Genomic DNA, 18492 nt, shown 5'->3' with positions numbered 1-18492 from the left:
TAGTCAGATAACTGCTGACAAGTCTGAAACTGTTTGTAAGCCTAGCTAGGGAAGCCACGCCATTATTAAAAGTATTTTAAAATTCAAGTTCCTTTTGTTTAGTTTACATATTAAGGATAACTTTCCAGTTTAGCAGTTTCAAATGAGTGAAGATTTCTTTGAATGGCTTCACATCACAGTCACATTGTGTCCAGTTTTTCCAGTGAAACGGTTTTGGTTGCTCAGACAACCGGATTCTTTTGCACAAAGTATGCAGCACCCATTAATTATTTTAATTGGGCTTACCGTTGTGACAATCTACTGCAGTTTGACTGAAAAAAAAAACACTGTTTCCAATAGCTAGGGTGTTATAATAATAGAGCACATGAAGTGTCTAAAAGCCCTACTAGCCGGCTATGCTGCCGCTCACAACCAGACGAAAGAGATCTCTGCCTACTGATAAATATGATTATGCTCTAATTCTGTGTGGGCTAGATAGAGATGGGTGGTAACAAATCGGAAAAAGAAAAAAGAAAACTCAATTTCAGAACCGATGCAAAGGATGGAGGAGGGTCCTTACTAATCGGTCATACAGTCTCTTACTCTCTTGTCCTAAAAAATAAATAAAAAAAAACACTAGGGTGTGGTTTTGTCACTGGTTGCCTTTGCCGGCCGTCCAAGCTTAGCCCATACAATGAATTTAAATATATCCAGATGATTGGTAGGACATAGGTGGTAAAGATATCTAAGTGGTATATAAGATATCTGATCATCAGACTAACGATGAATACACAAGATTAGAGCCCCCACTCTCACTGGGGGTGAGGCATTCATTGTACAGTATATTCACTGAAGGAGGCCTTGGGGTCAAAGGGGTTGAATTCCGTTCCCTGTATTTGCTCTATAAAAACTCTCCATTGCTCTGCTCTACTCAGACAGTCAAGAACTTTGGTAAAGAGCTTTCATGGGCATGGCACAGAGCAAAATATGACCTTAAAATAAGTGGCATTGTGTTTACGATTTATGAGTTTGCTTGAAGCTATGCTTGTGGTATGCTTGTGGTAATAAATAAACAGATGAAATGGATGAAAATTTGTTTTAGAAAGTATCATAATATTATACAACCCCCATCACCACACCATGGCCGTTATCTGAAGTATTACAGCCCTGTGAGAGAAAGGTTGGCATGGCTGTTCAACAGTGTAAACAGACATGCTGTGGACTACTGTACCACAAGGCAGATGAGAGGCGTAATGCTTATTCGTACAACGGCGTCGCACGCAAAAAAAGCCAAGATAAGCTCACACAGCATCATGGCTCTCAGATAACAAATTGTCATTGCACCTGAGAAAAACTGAATCCATTCTGTTTGGGTCAAGTATCAACCTCAACAAGTCCCAGGGTTTCACGGTTAGAGTCGGTGACAATGTTGTCACAAATAAGGAAGAGGTCACTTGGGTTGTATATTGGATAACAAACTCACGGGTGAAAAAATGGCGTTGAAGGTGATCTCGATGGTCAACCAAAGAACAAGATTCTTGGGCAGGATATTTCCATGTCAACAGCAGTGCAATGAGGACCTTGGCCGGTGCTCTCATTCAGTGTCACTTTGACTATGCATGTACCTCACGCCTCACAGTACAGGGGTATCTCCAAGTCTCTGAAGACAAAGCTGCTGACCTTCCAAAACAAGCTTGTGAGGTTACTTCTAAAATTGAACCCTAGGTCTCATCTTACCTCCACCCACTTCAGTAGCCTGGGATGGCTAAGAGTGGAGGAGAGAGTATCTCATCTCTCACTGTGTCTGGTCTTCAAGATCCTAGATGCTTCTGTTCCCAAATACTTATTACCTGCCCATTACCTGTGAGGGGTGCTCACAGGTACCAAACCAGGGGAAGTTTATATGACCTCGTATCCCCCCAGTTTCGGGACGCTTAATGGGAAAAATGCATTTTATCGCGCAGCCACTATAGTGGAATGCCCTCCCTTCAGCCCTGAAATCCCGAAATTCTCTTGCAAGATTTAAGAATGATCTCAAATCATGGCTCCATCTTAACACTAACTGGTCATAGTTAGATCTCTACCCCGGATAGCCCACTCTGCATTGGATTCTTCTCTTAGGGTACCTCTTGTCCTTATATGTATTGCTCCCAACTTTATATATAAGGGTTGATTGTTCTTTGTTTCATGGTTGTTTGTACAGTTTGTTGCGTGTTGTTTTATGTCTCAATGTGGACCACAATGGAAACAAGCTTTGGCTTTTTTGTGTATCCACGTTGCTGTTTATCCTAAATAATGACATTGTTGTGATTTTTTTTTAACTGCCAATAAAGTATTCTATCTATTCTATCTATCTATGGATGCAATCCATTTTAAACTTGTTAATCAGCTATTTTCAGCACGCAACAACGTTGCACGATGGAGTATAAATCAGCGTAAGGAGGAAGAGAGATGAGCTTCAGTGGAGAGAGTAAAAATGTCCTTCAGTGAAATATGGACACTTCATAAAACTTCCATTATTTTGGAGAATTATGAAGTGTGATGGGGAAGCCCACTTTCCCTTGTAAATGAGCATCCCACTTGTACTGAGCAGTAGCAAGGTTGTGCATCCTAACATGTGAGAATATTTGTGCCTCACTGAGGGTCATGGATGTCTTAAGAGGGAAGTGGTTTGGTTTTGCTTCTTTTTTTTATGCCGTGGCTCTGCAAGAGGCTAGTCATGTATGGGATGTGTGTGTGTGTGTGTGTGTGTGTGTGTGTGTGTGTGTGTGTGTGTGTGTGTGTGTGTGTGTGTGTGTGTGTGTGTGTGTGTGTGTGTGTGTGTGTGTGTGTGTGTGTGTGTGTGTGTGTGTGTGTGTGCGTGCGTGCGTGCGTGCGTGCGTGCGTGCGTGCGTGTGTTAACTCGCAAGTCTTGTCAGCACCACATTTGGTATGCACACTGCCAATAGGCCACAGAAGTCCACTACAATTTTTGTTTTCCTTTTTACGGTTCATACTTTAAAAAATATATATTTATGTTTCATTTTATAATGGAAGTCAGTGGGCCCTGATCAGGCTGACACCTTACCCAAATACCTACATCATAGAAGCTAGATCCCAAGATCCACATGATTCATTTTTATTTTATAACCAGACCCCCTCCATTCTACAGTATATCGCTCCTTGGAGAAAAGGATTCATGTATTTATTATTAGTAATGCTATATTTATTTATTTATTTAGTTATGTATTTATTGACCAGTGAGTTGCTACAAAGAAAGAGGTTACAAACAAATCAATTGCAACAAGAACTCTCAAACATTTAAACATAATATTAAATTCACCTCCCACTACGACAGTATGTGTAGAGCTGCTGTCTGTCATTTATTAATCTAAAGTTCTAGAGACCTAGACACCTTACATCTGGTGTCTCCAGAGAGATAGTGGGGGCTATGTGGAGATGGAGGGGTAAAAGGGTGGAGGAACGTACAATTGAGAAGGGGCTCTGCCATGGGATGGAAGCTGCAGTATGAAGTCATCAGGAATTCAGTGATACCCTCAGCGGAGGGTCAAGAGGAAGAGGCTATATGAGTGTTGCCGTCCCATAAGGGATGGAGTGGTGCCGGAGGACATGGCTACATTCACCTCCGTGCGGTGGTGGTGCTGGCTTCAGTTCCAGAGGGAGCCATGAAAGGGACAGTTAAAGGTAGGACAAGAAGGTCATCACACAGGATAAAAGATGGCAGCAGGTGGTATCCAAGCTCTAGTCTGCCCTTCACCATGCAGACTGACGCCTCAGGCAGGGGGACTAGTAGTGCGTTGTCGCAAGGTGAGGGAGATGAGAAAAGGCCAGTGGCCTGCAACGGGAGAAAAGTGTCCCTGTGGGACACACAGCACTCAGCTGGGCAGGCGAAGTGTCTATGCCACATCAAACGATCCATAGGTTGTGGCAATACAAGCTGCTAGTGAGAAAATTGGAGACTGACCGCAGGGCTCTGCAACGGTTCAACTCATGAAATTCTGGAATTACCTGCTGGTTCCTTTCATGCTAGTCCTGGCGCCTCATCTCAGGTGTCTTTGGTTCAAGAACAGTCCAGTGAACAATTCAGTCTTGACTTTATGCCTTGCATCCCAGGTGGTGAGCTTAATACCTCTTCTCGCAGTGCAATATCATGATCATGTACTGTATATTTTTGATTGATTGATTGAATACTGTGGATAGAAATGTAAACAGCACAAGGTACATTCAGACATGTAGGCTAAAAGGATGGCACACAAATGTTCAGGGGACTTTAAATGGCATATGATGTGAGGATATACTGCCAAGGACAAGTGCCAAATATTTGTTATATACTAATTTCTCTGAGAGAGAGGCTTTTTGGATGTGTCTGTACACACACTGAGCTCTTGTAATACACTAGAGGTCCGGGCGCCCGTCCCTAGCCACGCACAGGGCTCTAGCGAGGCCTCGCTTTTTTTTGGGGGGGGGGGGACCCCCTGGTGGGGGACCTCCTGGTGGTCCACGGGCCCCCGCGAAACATCGCGGACCCCTTCGGCTGTTTTTTTTCCCATGAAGGTGGTTGCTTGTTTCTGGCGCACATCTGGCAACACAGACCTATCTGCTTGTCAACGCCAACGTGGCAACCCAGATGCCGACTCATGTGTTGTTGTTGTGGCGAGATTACAAAAGCGGCTGCGTGGTGTTGGTTGTCTTTGGGATGTACATGGCACGCGAATGACGGACATATTACCGTGAGTGTGGTGTGATAAAGACATGAGTAAAGTGAAAGCAACGGCGCGGGTTGAAGCGAAGTGGTCGCGTGTGTTGTTGTTGTGGGGAGATTTCAATGGCGGCTGCGTCGTGTTAGTTTCGGTTTGGCTCCGCGGTGCCGTGGTGAGCAATGAAAAGTAGCCTATGGCACGTGTCAATTAATCGCGCACGTTGTGGCTTGTGTGGTTAGTGACAGTGATATGTTGTGGTTGTGTTAATGGAAGGGAAACAATGATAACGGAAGTGAATGAGTGAATGGTGACGGAAGTCGGGATTTATCTGCAATGTATTATAGGATACTGTATATTTCTTATAACTATTTTTGCAACATCTGGATCAACTCAGAATTTCATTTTGATCTGGTGTTGATGATGATGATGATTATGACAGCTATAATTTAGATAACAGTTACGTTATGGTTTCAGTGGCAGACATAATGTTATTGTCAATTAAATGATAGGCAGGTCTAGACTACCGGGAACCAATTACAGTATATTTTAGATTTCCAACAGTGTTACCTTGTCATGTATTGTGTAAAGAAGTTGCTGCTTGACAAACACAATTCCTCTCAGGGCTCAAATGTTTGTTGTCATCTGTTATTTTGTGTTCTATGTTATGATAAAGATGCTGCCATGTCTGGGGGCAATATATAAATAACACAAGTTGGAGTAGTTAGAATGTGTCTGACTGAGACTGATGACAAGTTAACTTCTGAACAAAACACTGAGGCCCTTCAGTGCATTTAAAGCATGCACTAAAGCTTAGAAGTTTCAATGTTGACACCACCTTTATGAGGAGGTTTATACTTGTTTTATTGAATCTGTTTTAACCTTCTCTTTTATTTCCTGGTTTGGGTGTCACCTACTATGAAAAACTGGAACAGGCTGGAAGGTATTGTCAGAATGTGCAGTAAAATTGCGGGCACAACTTCACCTCAGAGTCAGAGTTACAAAAACAGCCCAGTCTATTCTTGCTGACGCTAGTCACCCCCCGTTCAGTGAGTTCAGCTTACTCCCATCTGGTCGCAGATACAATCTGCCAAGATGCAGGACCAAGAGATTTTAAAGCTAATTTGTCCCTACTGCTAGTGGCCTTTTCAATGTAATTCTCTTTCTCATGTGTATTGTTTGTGTGTTGATTGTTGATGATGATTGTAGTATCTACTGCTGGCTCTGTAAACAAATTGTTCCTTGGGGATTCTTATGTTTACCTAGACCCTGATCAAACGGTAATACAATTGTAATGAGCCTATTGACAGAAACTCTGGACAAATCGCCTGTTAAAGCTTTAGTTTGTCAAGGAATAATTCATCAAACGTTGATTAGATGAAAACAAAAATCACAATCCTCATTACCTTTAACCACTTTCAACCTGGCATCCCTATTTGTGTGCATGTTTGCACTGTACATGTCTGAAATAAAATAAAAAAAAGTACAAAAATAGCAGATGTACAAGCTCACAATGTGTTGAGTTACCTCCGCAGAATGCATTATTTTTTCAATAACCACAGAGCTCAGAGTTGCTACTTAACATTTACAATGTAAGTGATTATTCATATTTTGGGGCTGTAAATGTTAATTGTATTGGCATTATCTCCAACAACCTTGGACTAAACATGACATACCACTCCAGCAAGTGGGAAAAGCTGAGAAGACCTAGAAACATACCAACTACGTGCTCTAAGGTGTTCAGTTATCTGAAAATAATCAACCAATCAGAAACAAGCATTCTCCATGGCTATATACAGTTTTAAGGCACACATTCCAACCCATCAGAAACAAGTATTCAGCCAGACCATGGTATTAAATAATCATCCTCATCATCATCATCATCATCATCATAATATTGGTCAATAACCTCAGTTTTTCTTCCTCAATTTGCATTACATAGATACACAATTCTCCTTTCTAGCAGTTCCCATGGTGTTCTATGCGACAAGCTGATTATCCATAGCCTACAACCTTTCCTGTGAATCCCCAGCCAGCAGCAGTAGAGGATTTGGGGAAAACATAATGATATTATGCTAATGTAGAGATATTGCTGGATTGACATTTCCACTGATTGGGATAAGTGCTCCTATCTATTTTCCCACCCACACAAGCACTAGCTTAGGGTTTAACTGTCACCAGAACATGCTTTGAGCATTGCTAGTGTCTGGGACAATGTGTGGTCTTATTCAAGCGGAGTAGTTTGATTGCTATTAATTAGTTTTCTTTGTAAAATTAGCATAAATTGTCTGCATTTTTCATGTTGAAAGGAAAGTGAGTAGTCATCACAGTTTGTTTGTGTTCCGCACAGTCTGATAACTTGTTGACAAACTTGAACATGCAGTAGGTGTAAGTCACAGACCTGTGTAGCCTATGTATAAAATCTACATCTTTCGTCATGCATATTTTCAACCTCTTAAACACTATATCATTCTTTGTCCTGGGTCCCCCAGGGGACCATACATCCCCCCTTAATATCTTAGGCAAAAATTGCCGATCTACAAGTTCTCAACGCATCGTGCTGTGAGCCAAATGTTTACATATTTTTTCAAAATGTTTGCCTATATTAACTTGACCAGAATAGGGACGATGTGTTTAAGAAGACACATGTTTAACATGGTGATTTTGTGCCCCTTGAGTGTCAGTTCATGTGCGATTATTAAAGTTTTTAGATTTTTTTAAATTACCCTGACACTTAACTGATCATCGTCACACGGCAGCCATTTTTCCTCTTATGTCATAGTGAAGAGGTGGGAAGCGGAAGCCCAGCTATGTGCTCTTTTTTCATTCACTCTTTTTGATCTTCCAGTAGTCAATACAAAAATATCATCATTGTTTTAACCTGTCGCCCAACAAAGGGGGGGAAAACATGCAAGTGTTACAGGTGTTACTGTACATGACTGGCTCAAATACTAAGAAATAAGAAACACTGTCGCCTCTTTTAAACTAAGTTCTACTCTCCTTCTGAAGCTTTTGTATGTGTTGAATTTGATGTATTAATTCTATATCCTTTCATTTTCTACATAGGCGTACATAGATTTGCCACTGAGGGGGAACATCTGGAGTTGCCAGCCATCACCAAAGAACAGTCGGGAACGTATGAATGTATTGCCTCCAGTGACATCTCTGCTACGGACACCAGGACAGTTCAAGTCACCGTCAACTGTAAGAACAAAAACAAAACCAACCTCTCACCATTGACTGTACTCACATGGTGGCCATGTTTTCTCTTACTTCTTACGTCATACTCGAGTATGGCCGTTGTGTGACTGTGGGCAATGGTACCCTACAATCTTTACCTAGCAGTCACTATAATGTCTTCACCCAGTATGATAGGAAGGTGTCAGACAACATATTGTAGTGTTGCTGTCCTGTACTATTAGGTATATTTAGCAGACTATAGCATGTTACTGTACAACTTATTCAACTGTGATGCGTTATCCATTCTGCAGACCCTCCGTTCATTTCCAAGACAAGAGGTACGGGTGCTCCAGTTGGACAGAAAGGAATTCTCCAATGTGAGGCATCTGCTGTACCAACAGCAGATTTTGAGTGGTACAAAGAAGACCGGAGGCAAGTCCCTCTTTTCAGTTCAGTGATTATCTTAGGACTGGCCTTGTTTTGTCAATGCTTTTTAAACACTGCACCACTTAACCGCTTGACCACATAACAGGTTGTGGTCTTTGTCTTCTTCTTCTTCTTCTTCTAGTTAAAAAAAAGCATGCCATAGAATCCAGAGTGTTAATATAACTGTACGGGTCCAATTGGTTACATTTGTTCACTCTCAGTTTTACACATGGATAAATGAACACTAAGGATTTTACTGTGCAGGTAGGGCATTGATTTACTGCATTTAAAAGGACCCACACTAGCAATACTACTGTAGGTGATGGCTTCTTCCCCATATTGTTTAACATAAGATTCTCTCCGTGATTTTCTGCTCTCCCTGGGCAACGACCTGATCTAATTACATTATCGGCTTACTATTCAACTGCATTTCCTCATAGTCACACCCTTCGCTAAACAGCCATGGCCACCAAAGGCAAATTATATTTGTGTTTATGTAATATGTTTATGTGAATGGGTTACCCTGCTGGGTTTAGAGGATATTAACATGATGCACAGCCAAATCCTGTGTTCATTTCACTATGAGGCCTCTATTTTGAAGTGGTATTTATAGTGTTTATCGGCAGCAAAGTTTATGGGTTTGCAAGTTTTGGGGCCAAAGTGGGCTCAGTGGGGCCAAAGGGGTCCGAAAAGGGTGCCAATTTTGGCACCATTCCAGGTTAGGTCTGAGCTAGGCCAAACGGGGCCAAACACTTCATAATGACGTGATCACTCACTGACTTTTTATTTAGACCAGGATCATAGTGTTTTATAATTATCATACTGTAGTTGTATTGCATTTTAAAACTTCATATTGTATTATAATCACAGTTATAATTGTATTATAGTGTATTATAGTTATCATAGTTGTAATACATTATAAATAGATTATATTGAATTGTAATCACAGTTATAATTGTATTATAGCGTATTATAATTGTCATAGTTGTAATACATTATAGATAGATTATATTGCATTATAATCACTGTTTTATTATAGTGTATTATAATTATCATAGTTGTAATACCCTATAAGACTTCAAATTGTATTATAATCACAGTTATAATCTGTTATAGTGTATTATAACTATCATAGTTGTAAAACATAATAATTTACAGTGTCGCAAAAATATACAGACATGAAAGAGGATTGTAGGACCAAAACGAAAGAAATAAAAACTTTGCATTTATGTGGTCGCACTGGTCGATACACAATACTTTAACCACTTATAAACGTATATATATATATATTGGCTCTACTTGATCCGCTCTTTTTGTTTTACCCCTCTACATCAAATCTCTTTGCCAAAAATAGCCGATCTACGAGCTTGTAGATCGGCTATTTTCGGCAAATGTTCCCCCTAGAATAGGGATGCAAGTGGTTAAAGGTAGGGTAAGTGATATTTTTTGGTTAAAACAAAAGGTTAAAGCACTATCTTCTGATAATAATCATTGATATAGAGTGTTTGTTCAGTTACAGGAGTCTCCATGTCTCTCCAGCTCTTTAATAAACAGAAAATACATTTTCCGGTAGGTGTCAAAATCTCAGCCAATCAGGAGAAAGTACCCATTTTTAAGCTTCATTTTTATAGTGTTCCAGTTCCAATTTTGCCTGCTCATTTCTTTGTGTCATCACTTCCAATTTCACTTGTTTAATCTATATCCTGATTGAGTTCTCTATCCTGATTGGATAAAATTGGAAATGAAACTGAAACTGAAACGAAAATGCATTTTCTGTGTTATAAAGAGCTGGAGAGACAAGGAGACTCCGTTTACTGAACAAACACTCTATAGCAATGAGTACTATCAGAATATAGAGCTATTTAACACTTATTTTAATCAAACCTTTAACTGACGGTCCCCACCAGTGCCATAAGGTAGCTGTTGGGTGGATGTTCTCACTGATGGCAGCGATGCTGTGATGCTGCTGCCAGCTGAGCTGCTGCATTGCTCCTATAGGAGCAATGCAGCAGCATTAAAAAATGAATGAATGTAAAATGAATGAATGTAATTTAGGGAGCTTTGCTACACTACCTTCTCCTCCTGTTCTTTTCTCTCTGGTCCTGGTTGTTTATTACTGCCACTCCCAGATAGATGTGCTCTGCTCCTTGACGTCTTGACGTTCAGTCTAAACCAATGGTTCTGAAAGTGGGGACCGGGGACCATCAGGGTTCTTGAGGGGGTTCCATTTAGGCCCGGCAAAATGAGTTAATATAGGATCAGTTTAACCACGTTAAACAATACATCGGCTATTTGAAAGTAGCTGCTATTTTCAAAACAATACTTGAAACAATGTTTAATATTTTTTAAACAACAAACATTTTCCATGGGGGTCCCTGGCACAAAATATTTTCTTATGGAGGCCCACAGCTAATAAAATGTTTTGGATGCTTGACATGAAAAGGTTTGAGAACCACTGGTAACCACTCATATCATCTCGTCATTGCATATCAGTACATAGTACATAATACCAAAGATATTATTATAAATGATTCATTTAATCGAATTTGTAGAATAAGCATACATTTTGTTATAGATTGCAACTGACTAGTTCACCAAAACAAAAACTTTTCAAGGGCATACAGTATAAAAAATCTTTAATTTAACATGAGCACCGGCGCACTTCTGAGGTGGCTACAGTATCTGAATCACTGGCGAGAGCCCGTATTCCGCCCCAACACATTGTTGGAGAGCCCCGTTCTCCCCACGGGCCCTCCCCACCCCCCACGGGCCCCAGCACAAATGCACTGCCTGTACCGTCTATATTTACACCCCTGCAGTCCCCACTGACAACACTGTCGCGATAAATGTGTACCACTTGCAAACATGGAACAAGGAAATAAAGGCACAGGAAGAGAAAGGCCTGTTTTATATTTAGCTGTGCGCCGGTGTCGCGCACCGAAAATAGCCGATCAAGCAAGCTCAGCTGCAAGCTCACAATGCGTCTCATCGCGACCCGTTGTGAGCTTTTAGATGAGCTTGTTGATGTGCAGCCAAGTATAAATCAGGCGTAACTGTGTAACAAGCAAAAACATGTCATATGAGCTTTGGAGAACCCTGATGACTGCTGTGCAGCAAGGTTGTTGATTTAACGTACGCATGAACTGCATGTAGGGTTTCAGCTCAGGTACTGCAAGAGATGGATTTATTTATTTTAATGAATCTTCTTACTGTGATGCTGATATTCCACACATGTTAAGATTCAGTTTATTGTCTTTTCCACTATTTCTGGTATTTCTGCAGCTACTGTACCTGCAAAACAGTAAATGTTGCAACATTTACTGTTTTGCAAACAAACAGATAATGTGGTATATACTGTACTAAATAAACTGTAAGAGTGCTGTGCAGTACTACAAAAAAAGAGGTACGGTGCAGACATATTGCTCCAGAAATAAAACATGTTGGAGTCCTCACTTGTTCTATGTAGTATGTAGACATATACAGTCAAATCAATACATACTGCAATCCAATTATTTGACAATGAGGATAAATAGAAGCAGCAGATGCTTCATATGTAAAGAACTCTGGCAACAGAAACCCTATTAAATTAAAGATAATGCTGCCTGTTTTGCATTTTATGTTTAAACCATCAACATGCCTACTTTTTTCACAGGCTTTCCAATGGACTGAATGGAGTGAAAATAGAGAACGAAGGTAAACAATCCATGCTTGTCTTTTTCAATGTCTCGGAAGAAGACTATGGAAACTATACGTGTGTGGCCATGAATGCCATGGGAAACACCAATGCCAGCATAATCCTTTATGGTAAGCTGTTTAATGTTAAATATAGAACAGAATTAGCATAACAGTAGTGCCATTCTGTCCGTTCTGCATTCTAATGAACTGCAACGTGCAGTAAAACTGCACACAGCAAGATAATATGAGTTGTCATCTTAACCACATGAACCCCAGCTTCCCTATTTTGGGACGAACATTCAAGGAGATCAACTGTACAAGCTTGTAGCTTGTAGATCGGCTATTCTCTGTATTTGGTGTAGAGGGAAAAAAGGTCTGACCAAGTATGGACTCCTGGGAGACCGCGGTCAATGAAGTATATCGCCGCTGTCTGATAGTTGGATATGATACATTTTCAGGAAATGGAAAAAAATCTCCTGTATTCTAATGGATCAAATGTTGTTACTATTTAGTCTCAAGCTCTTGGTTTCCATTGGTTCAATAATTATAAAAACTCAGACACACTTAACCACTTTCACTTGAAAATCCAAAATAGCTCAAATATAGCCGATCTACAAGCTTGTTCTGAACTTATAGATCAGCTATTGTTATTTTTGCACGACCCTTATACGATGAAGTTGGGCATCAATTTACGAAAGAACATGAAAAGTGGAAATATGGAAATACATGATTTCTGCCCCATGGCAACGATATTAGGTTTAAGTGGTTAAGAGAGAGCCATGTTGTCTTCCTGTACTTCAATTCATCAACAAACAAGAAACAACAATGGATCTCACACAAGTGCAGTATATGTTGATGACTGTAAAATAGCTGAAATCCTATCATAAACACAAACACTTGAGCTAAGTAAGCTGCAAGACACGCTTGTGCTGAAGGACACAAAAAAGAAAACAGGTCACGATATACAATGGACAAACCAAGGACAGCACACGTCGCTCTATAACAGTCTACATGCATCGATTGCTGGTTAGTTCAGCACCACCGCCTGTGGACAGCGACAGGCCATGTGCGATGTGACCCAGCAGCACCGTGCCGTTTATACATGCAAATAATACCCAAGAGAGCAAAGCAGCATAGAGAGCCGGCGCCTGACTGTCTCAAGCCTGATTTTTGCTCACAGCGCACGGAAAATAGCAGACCTACAAGCCCACAATGCGTTGCGGATGCAAGGCGTTGTGGGCTTGTAGGTCTGCTATTTTTGACGTGCAACACCATCGTGCGACGAAGTATGAATTGTGTTCATGTGTCTCCACGCAGGCAATATGTATGCAGTTAGGCCATTACCAACACTGCAGATTCAGCGATAGATGCAAAGAGATAGAAGGCACATACCGGTAGAATGCGAGCTATATTGTGGATGAAAAATTAGTTGTCATTGTGTAGAATACTCTTTGTATTTGGTGCAAATACAAAGCTCTTAACAAAAGTTAAAAACATTGAAAGACATGGTAAGATGCGGCAGTCTAAAACATTATGAAGCCTATTTAAAGATAAAGTAGACACGTCGGTACAGTGGCAGGGGCGCTGGAAGTGGGGTGCTGAGGGTGCTGCAGCACCCCTGGTGGTGGGGAAGAAAAAGAAAAGAATTGGGGATTTTTTTTTTTTTTTTATTAAACCAATATATATAATTTTTAAAGTCTATATACACACTTATATATTAAAACAATGATGTATTTAACTTTGGGGAATAAAATATTTGTTAAACAATGTGAAAGAAAACGCGCACACGATTTAAACTCGGATCGATTCCAGATTGTAATGAAATACAATTATTCATCCATTTTGCCATGTTTTATAGCATACTAAAGATTTGTTTTCCTTTGGTCGGCATGAAAAAAAAAACAGCCCTTACGGGACTGAGCCATGGCATCTAGGGCGCTGACACCCTTTGCCCTCACAGCAGCTCTGCTACTGGTTGCTATATTTCATTTCAATTTTAATAAGCATATACTGTACATGTGTGGGATTCATTCTTGGTTTTTGGTTGTCCCTTTGCTCCATGGATCAGCATCGTTCACTTGCTGGGTAAAAAAATTAATAAACATTGTAACCCTGACCGTAATTGACAGGACTGGTAGGGTAGTTGTCTTCCACTGACACTTTAACCTCAGCTACTCATATTGTCCTGAGGACAAGGAATGATTTAATCTAGTGTGTTGCATCAGAATAAAACATGCACACTGTGAAGAATGAATAAATTCTTGAATTATTACCCTGCCCACAGTGATTTCTGGCAGGGTAATCACTCCTTTCTGTGTATCTATCTATCTGTGTGTGTGTGTGTGTGTGTGTGTGTGTGTGTGTGTGTGTGTGTGTGTGTGTGTGTGTGTGTGTGTGTGTGTGTGTGTGTGTGTGTGTGTGTGTGTGTGTGTGTGTGTGCGGGCGGGCGGGCGGGCGGGCGGGCGGGCGGGCGGGCGTGCGTGAGTGAGTGTGAACAAAATAGTGGATGTTCATGAAACTTTGTGGGAATGATCAGTAGGTTGTCTGGAAGAGATTGCGAACCTTTTAGTCTAAAATCATATAAGCCTAATTTATAGTGCATCATGTTTTGCACTGAAAATAGCTGATCTACAAGCTCACAACACGTCAGACTATTTTCAGTGTGAGACCGAAAATAGTGATCGGTCTCATTATGTGTCAACATATTTATTGTTGACACACAACAATAAATCAGGCAATTAACCGAAAAAATATATAAAATATAATTGAGTAAATGAGAATCGATAATTGTTTTTCATTTCTTATATCAAGTAATCAACGCAAAAAAAGTTCTAATTGATTTCTTATAAGCGACTGAATTGATTAGTTTGATAACCACTTAAGCTTACATTGTACTTTGTTACAAAATTGTAAAAAATAGTCATATTGCCCAGCCCTATACTACTTGGTCGCATCTGAGGGCCAGAGAGCAATAGAAAGGTGATGCAGGCAAGGTGTGTTTGATCTACTTTGGTATTCATGTTGAAAATGTTTCCCCGGCAGGTCCTGGTGCCATTCACGATGTCAGCCGAGCGGCACTACTCCCCCACTGCTCTGTATACCCCCTGACACTAACCTTATTGTGTCTGCTCAAGTTCTGATATGACAATGAGCATCGTCAAGCCTCTCTCAGTGTTGAACAGCAACAACAGACTCTCAGTCCTGTAAGAAGAATGAAAATCCAAGAATGGCAGTGGGTCCCTCTTTTTTTGTGTTCTTTCTGGCTTTGCGTCAGGGTATGTCCTCTGTTGGCCTGCCAAGAGACGAGATGACGCGTCCAACTGGGGAGGGGAGGATTTGAATCATGCACTAATTGATGATGGTATAACTACTGAGTTTATGTCTCCCCAACCTTTTGTATGTGAGAAGGGAAAAAAAAAAGTACCCGTTGATAGTTGACTGTTTTTGCCCAATATTGAAGTGTACATTCAGATTAATAGTGTGTCACGTCCTGTATGATCTCTGTATGATACCATAAGCTTTTTTTAAGTAAAGAAAAAGGAAAAAAAGGGGGAAATATAATGTAATTGTTGAATTTTACTGTATTTTTACAGTTGTATGCAGAAAGAATAACAGGTCATTCACTATAAACAATACAAAACTCTGAATAATATATAATTTCTCAGGCAAGGTCCTACAGCATATTTCATCTGAATATTTCATTCTACTGTTGTGTGTGTACAATGGAAACTGAATTATGCACAGTATTGACAGAACTGTCAATTTTTGTCCTCAAAATGAGAACGCTTAAAATCTGGTTAATAGGACATTTGTAACACCTTTGTGATTTTTTTCTTTTGAGTATTCACGCCATTTAGTCAGATTAAATAAAGTATTCATGTAAAATATGCGTCATTATGTCATAGATGTGGAACCGTGTGCCAGTTTAATGTGCAGGAATTAAGCCCCCCAAACTGCATAAAGACCCTACCGATTCTAAATTGATTTAATGTGTTGTAGTAAAGTTGACAAGATCTAATAGCTACATTAATATGGCTGCCTAATAGACAGTATAATTAATGCGGCTAAGTAACTGGGAGATGGCTTAGTTAGCTTTAAAACAGTGCAGTGAATCTTTCCAATGAAGTGATCCAGCTGATGATGATTTAGCAACTCAAAATGCGGTTTAGACCTTCATACTCTACATAGCTGTTACATTTCAAGCACAGCATAGTCACTAACACTATTGCCAGACAGCCCCACTCCTCCCCAACTCTGGGGTTGATTTGTTTATTCTTGGTTTCCCCATAGTTTTATTTTCGGCTTTGGCTGCAGTAGTCAGTGTGTGTTTTGATAGACAATGGCTGGGGAGCCTGGGGGAAGTGCCATAGCGGAGGGGGAGAGCTGTCTTGTTTCGAAACTCAAGGGCTTGTTATCATAATTTGTGCCCTTGTTTATCAGTAGGGGCCATGTATCGCACAATGCAGCTTTAAAGTGCAGGGTCACCGGCAGAACAAAGTTGGTTCTGAAGCTTCTGTGGGGGGTAAAAGGGTGTGGGGGGTGGCCATCCATCTCTGCATCATGAATGATTAAAAAAGAATATGACACAGTCCAGTCCGTGGTATGTACACCTACACCCACTGACCACCGGTTATTAGCATAGGTGGCATAAGTCATTTCAGTTTTGGCATCCAATAAGTATTCGCTTCTAGCAAGTGGCTGTTAATTTTATTTATATTTTTTTAATGCAGCTATCTACCTGAAGTGTCCTGCTATTTTATTTAATGTGAATAATACAATTATGAGTTGGATTCAAAGTCACACAAGCTATGTTAGTCAAGTAGACAAGTAATGCATTTTGAATCACAGTAAGTGACCACAGTAAGTGACCTCTGTAGCGTTGGAGGGCTAAATAAATCTCCATTAGTAGAACCGAGGACAAAAAAAAAGAAAAAAACATTCCCGGCTAAATTGGTAAAAACCTCCACCTCTATAAGCTGCAAATGGAGTAGATGTTACATGAATATCTTAGGAAAGGTTTGAAAATGAGAGTTTAATCAGCTTGAATAATTTAGCTACCACAAAGCTTTTGTTTAGGTGTTATGAATGGTATCAGCCTGGGTGAAAGTGTACAGTAAGAACCTCAGAGCACACACACAATACTGCTACCATGATGTTGTGTTCTCTGATGATGGGTGCTTTTTCAGGAGACCTTTTAGGTTTCCTCGGCTGATGTTAAAAAAAAAGAACATTTCCAGCTAAAAAATACATAGCCTACCGCACAAGTGACTCATAATGTGATGCTTTGTTAAGCCTGACTCTTGCTTCATCTTATGACGGAGCATAAATTAGGCATTATACAGTAGTCCAGTGGTTCTATTTTTTTTTTTTAAGGACCCCTATAACTCTGAGAGAGTACAAATGGAGCCAAATGAACATTTAAGGGTCCAATTGGTTACATTTGTACACTCTCCGAGTTACAGACCTGTAATGGTCCATTTAGAACCCCCCTCAAGGAACCCTGAGGGTCCCTGGACCCCACTTTGAGAACCCTGTTGTAGTCCACATTCTACAGTAAGTTCTGTATGCATTCCTATGAATAAGTGTCTTCAGGCTCTAACAAAAGGAGTCGGATTGGTGTCATTGGAAATGCTTTTGTTGTACTCAACTGTTGCATTGTGTTTGGAATGGTGATGAAGCGGTCCGTCACAAACTATGCCACAGGACGTAAACTAACTTTTGAAGGTTTGTGCAAAAACCAGGTAAGACTCTTGCCTGTAATAATAAGAAAAAAAATGTTATGGGTTATTCTAACCCTTTTTATGCCAGATAGATGACAATGATATACTATTGATGTCAGTGAGCTTGAGTCTTCTTGTTTCAAGTCCCTATTAAAATGAAATATGATACTGGAATACAATTAAGGTGTATTTTTGCATATGACACAGAGAGAAAGTACTTCCGTTTAAGAGTAATAGCTCTTGTAACTTTAAGGGATGTTTACTTTTAATTTATTCCACAATGAGCTTGAATACTATTCCTCTGAGCATTTCAAATGTTCACAATGCTCCTCTTTAACTTAAGTTTAAGGCCAGTCCACACCAATGCAATTCCTTGGAACATGCAACTACTTGCAACCTTTATCCCCAATGGCAGTTGCAAGGAGTTGCATTGGTGCGGTCTGGCCTTTACAATGTGTGATCCCATTCCCATTTCTGCACACTGTTTGATACGTGTCATCTGACCCTAAGTAACAAAACACAGTATGACTTCATGATGTCATTTTAGTCCACAAAGTTCAGTATTATTATTTCTGTGGTATGAAATATCATTTGATGGAGAGATGGTATAATTGTCCATAAAATGATAAAATATGAGTTCAAGTTGCCAATTATTTATTTGTTATCTGACATTGTGCATGGTTGTCTCCGCCAAGCCGGAGACTATGTTTTTGCACCTGTCCGTCCGTGTGTTTGTGAACAGCTAATCTTCGGTACTGTTGGACCGAACACTCCGAGGAGGCCAAGGAAACACCTCTGCTCCACATTTTTGTTAT

General features: G+C 40.3%; 1 protein-coding gene across 1 annotated transcript in view; it reads left to right on the top strand.

Moving 5' to 3' along the window:
* The window catches only part of opcml (opioid binding protein/cell adhesion molecule-like), a 161427-nt gene extending 145179 nt beyond the window's left edge, over positions 1 to 16248 (top strand). Inside the window, exons 4-7 of the mRNA XM_084073424.1 lie at positions 7743 to 7880; positions 8168 to 8288; positions 11935 to 12086; positions 15000 to 16248. Coding sequence (XP_083929550.1) covers positions 7743 to 7880; positions 8168 to 8288; positions 11935 to 12086; positions 15000 to 15097 — 509 coding nt within the window. The 3' untranslated portion in view covers positions 15098 to 16248. The remainder of the gene's footprint in view (positions 1 to 7742; positions 7881 to 8167; positions 8289 to 11934; positions 12087 to 14999) is intronic.
* Positions 16249 to 18492: the final 2244 nt, after the last annotated feature.

This window comes from Gymnoscopelus microlampas, assembly GCF_963454915.1.
Source record: "Gymnoscopelus microlampas genome assembly, chromosome: 12".
In the NCBI taxonomy this organism is placed as follows: Eukaryota; Metazoa; Chordata; class Actinopteri; order Myctophiformes; family Myctophidae; genus Gymnoscopelus; species Gymnoscopelus microlampas.
This window is presented reverse-complemented; position numbering and strand designations above follow the sequence as displayed.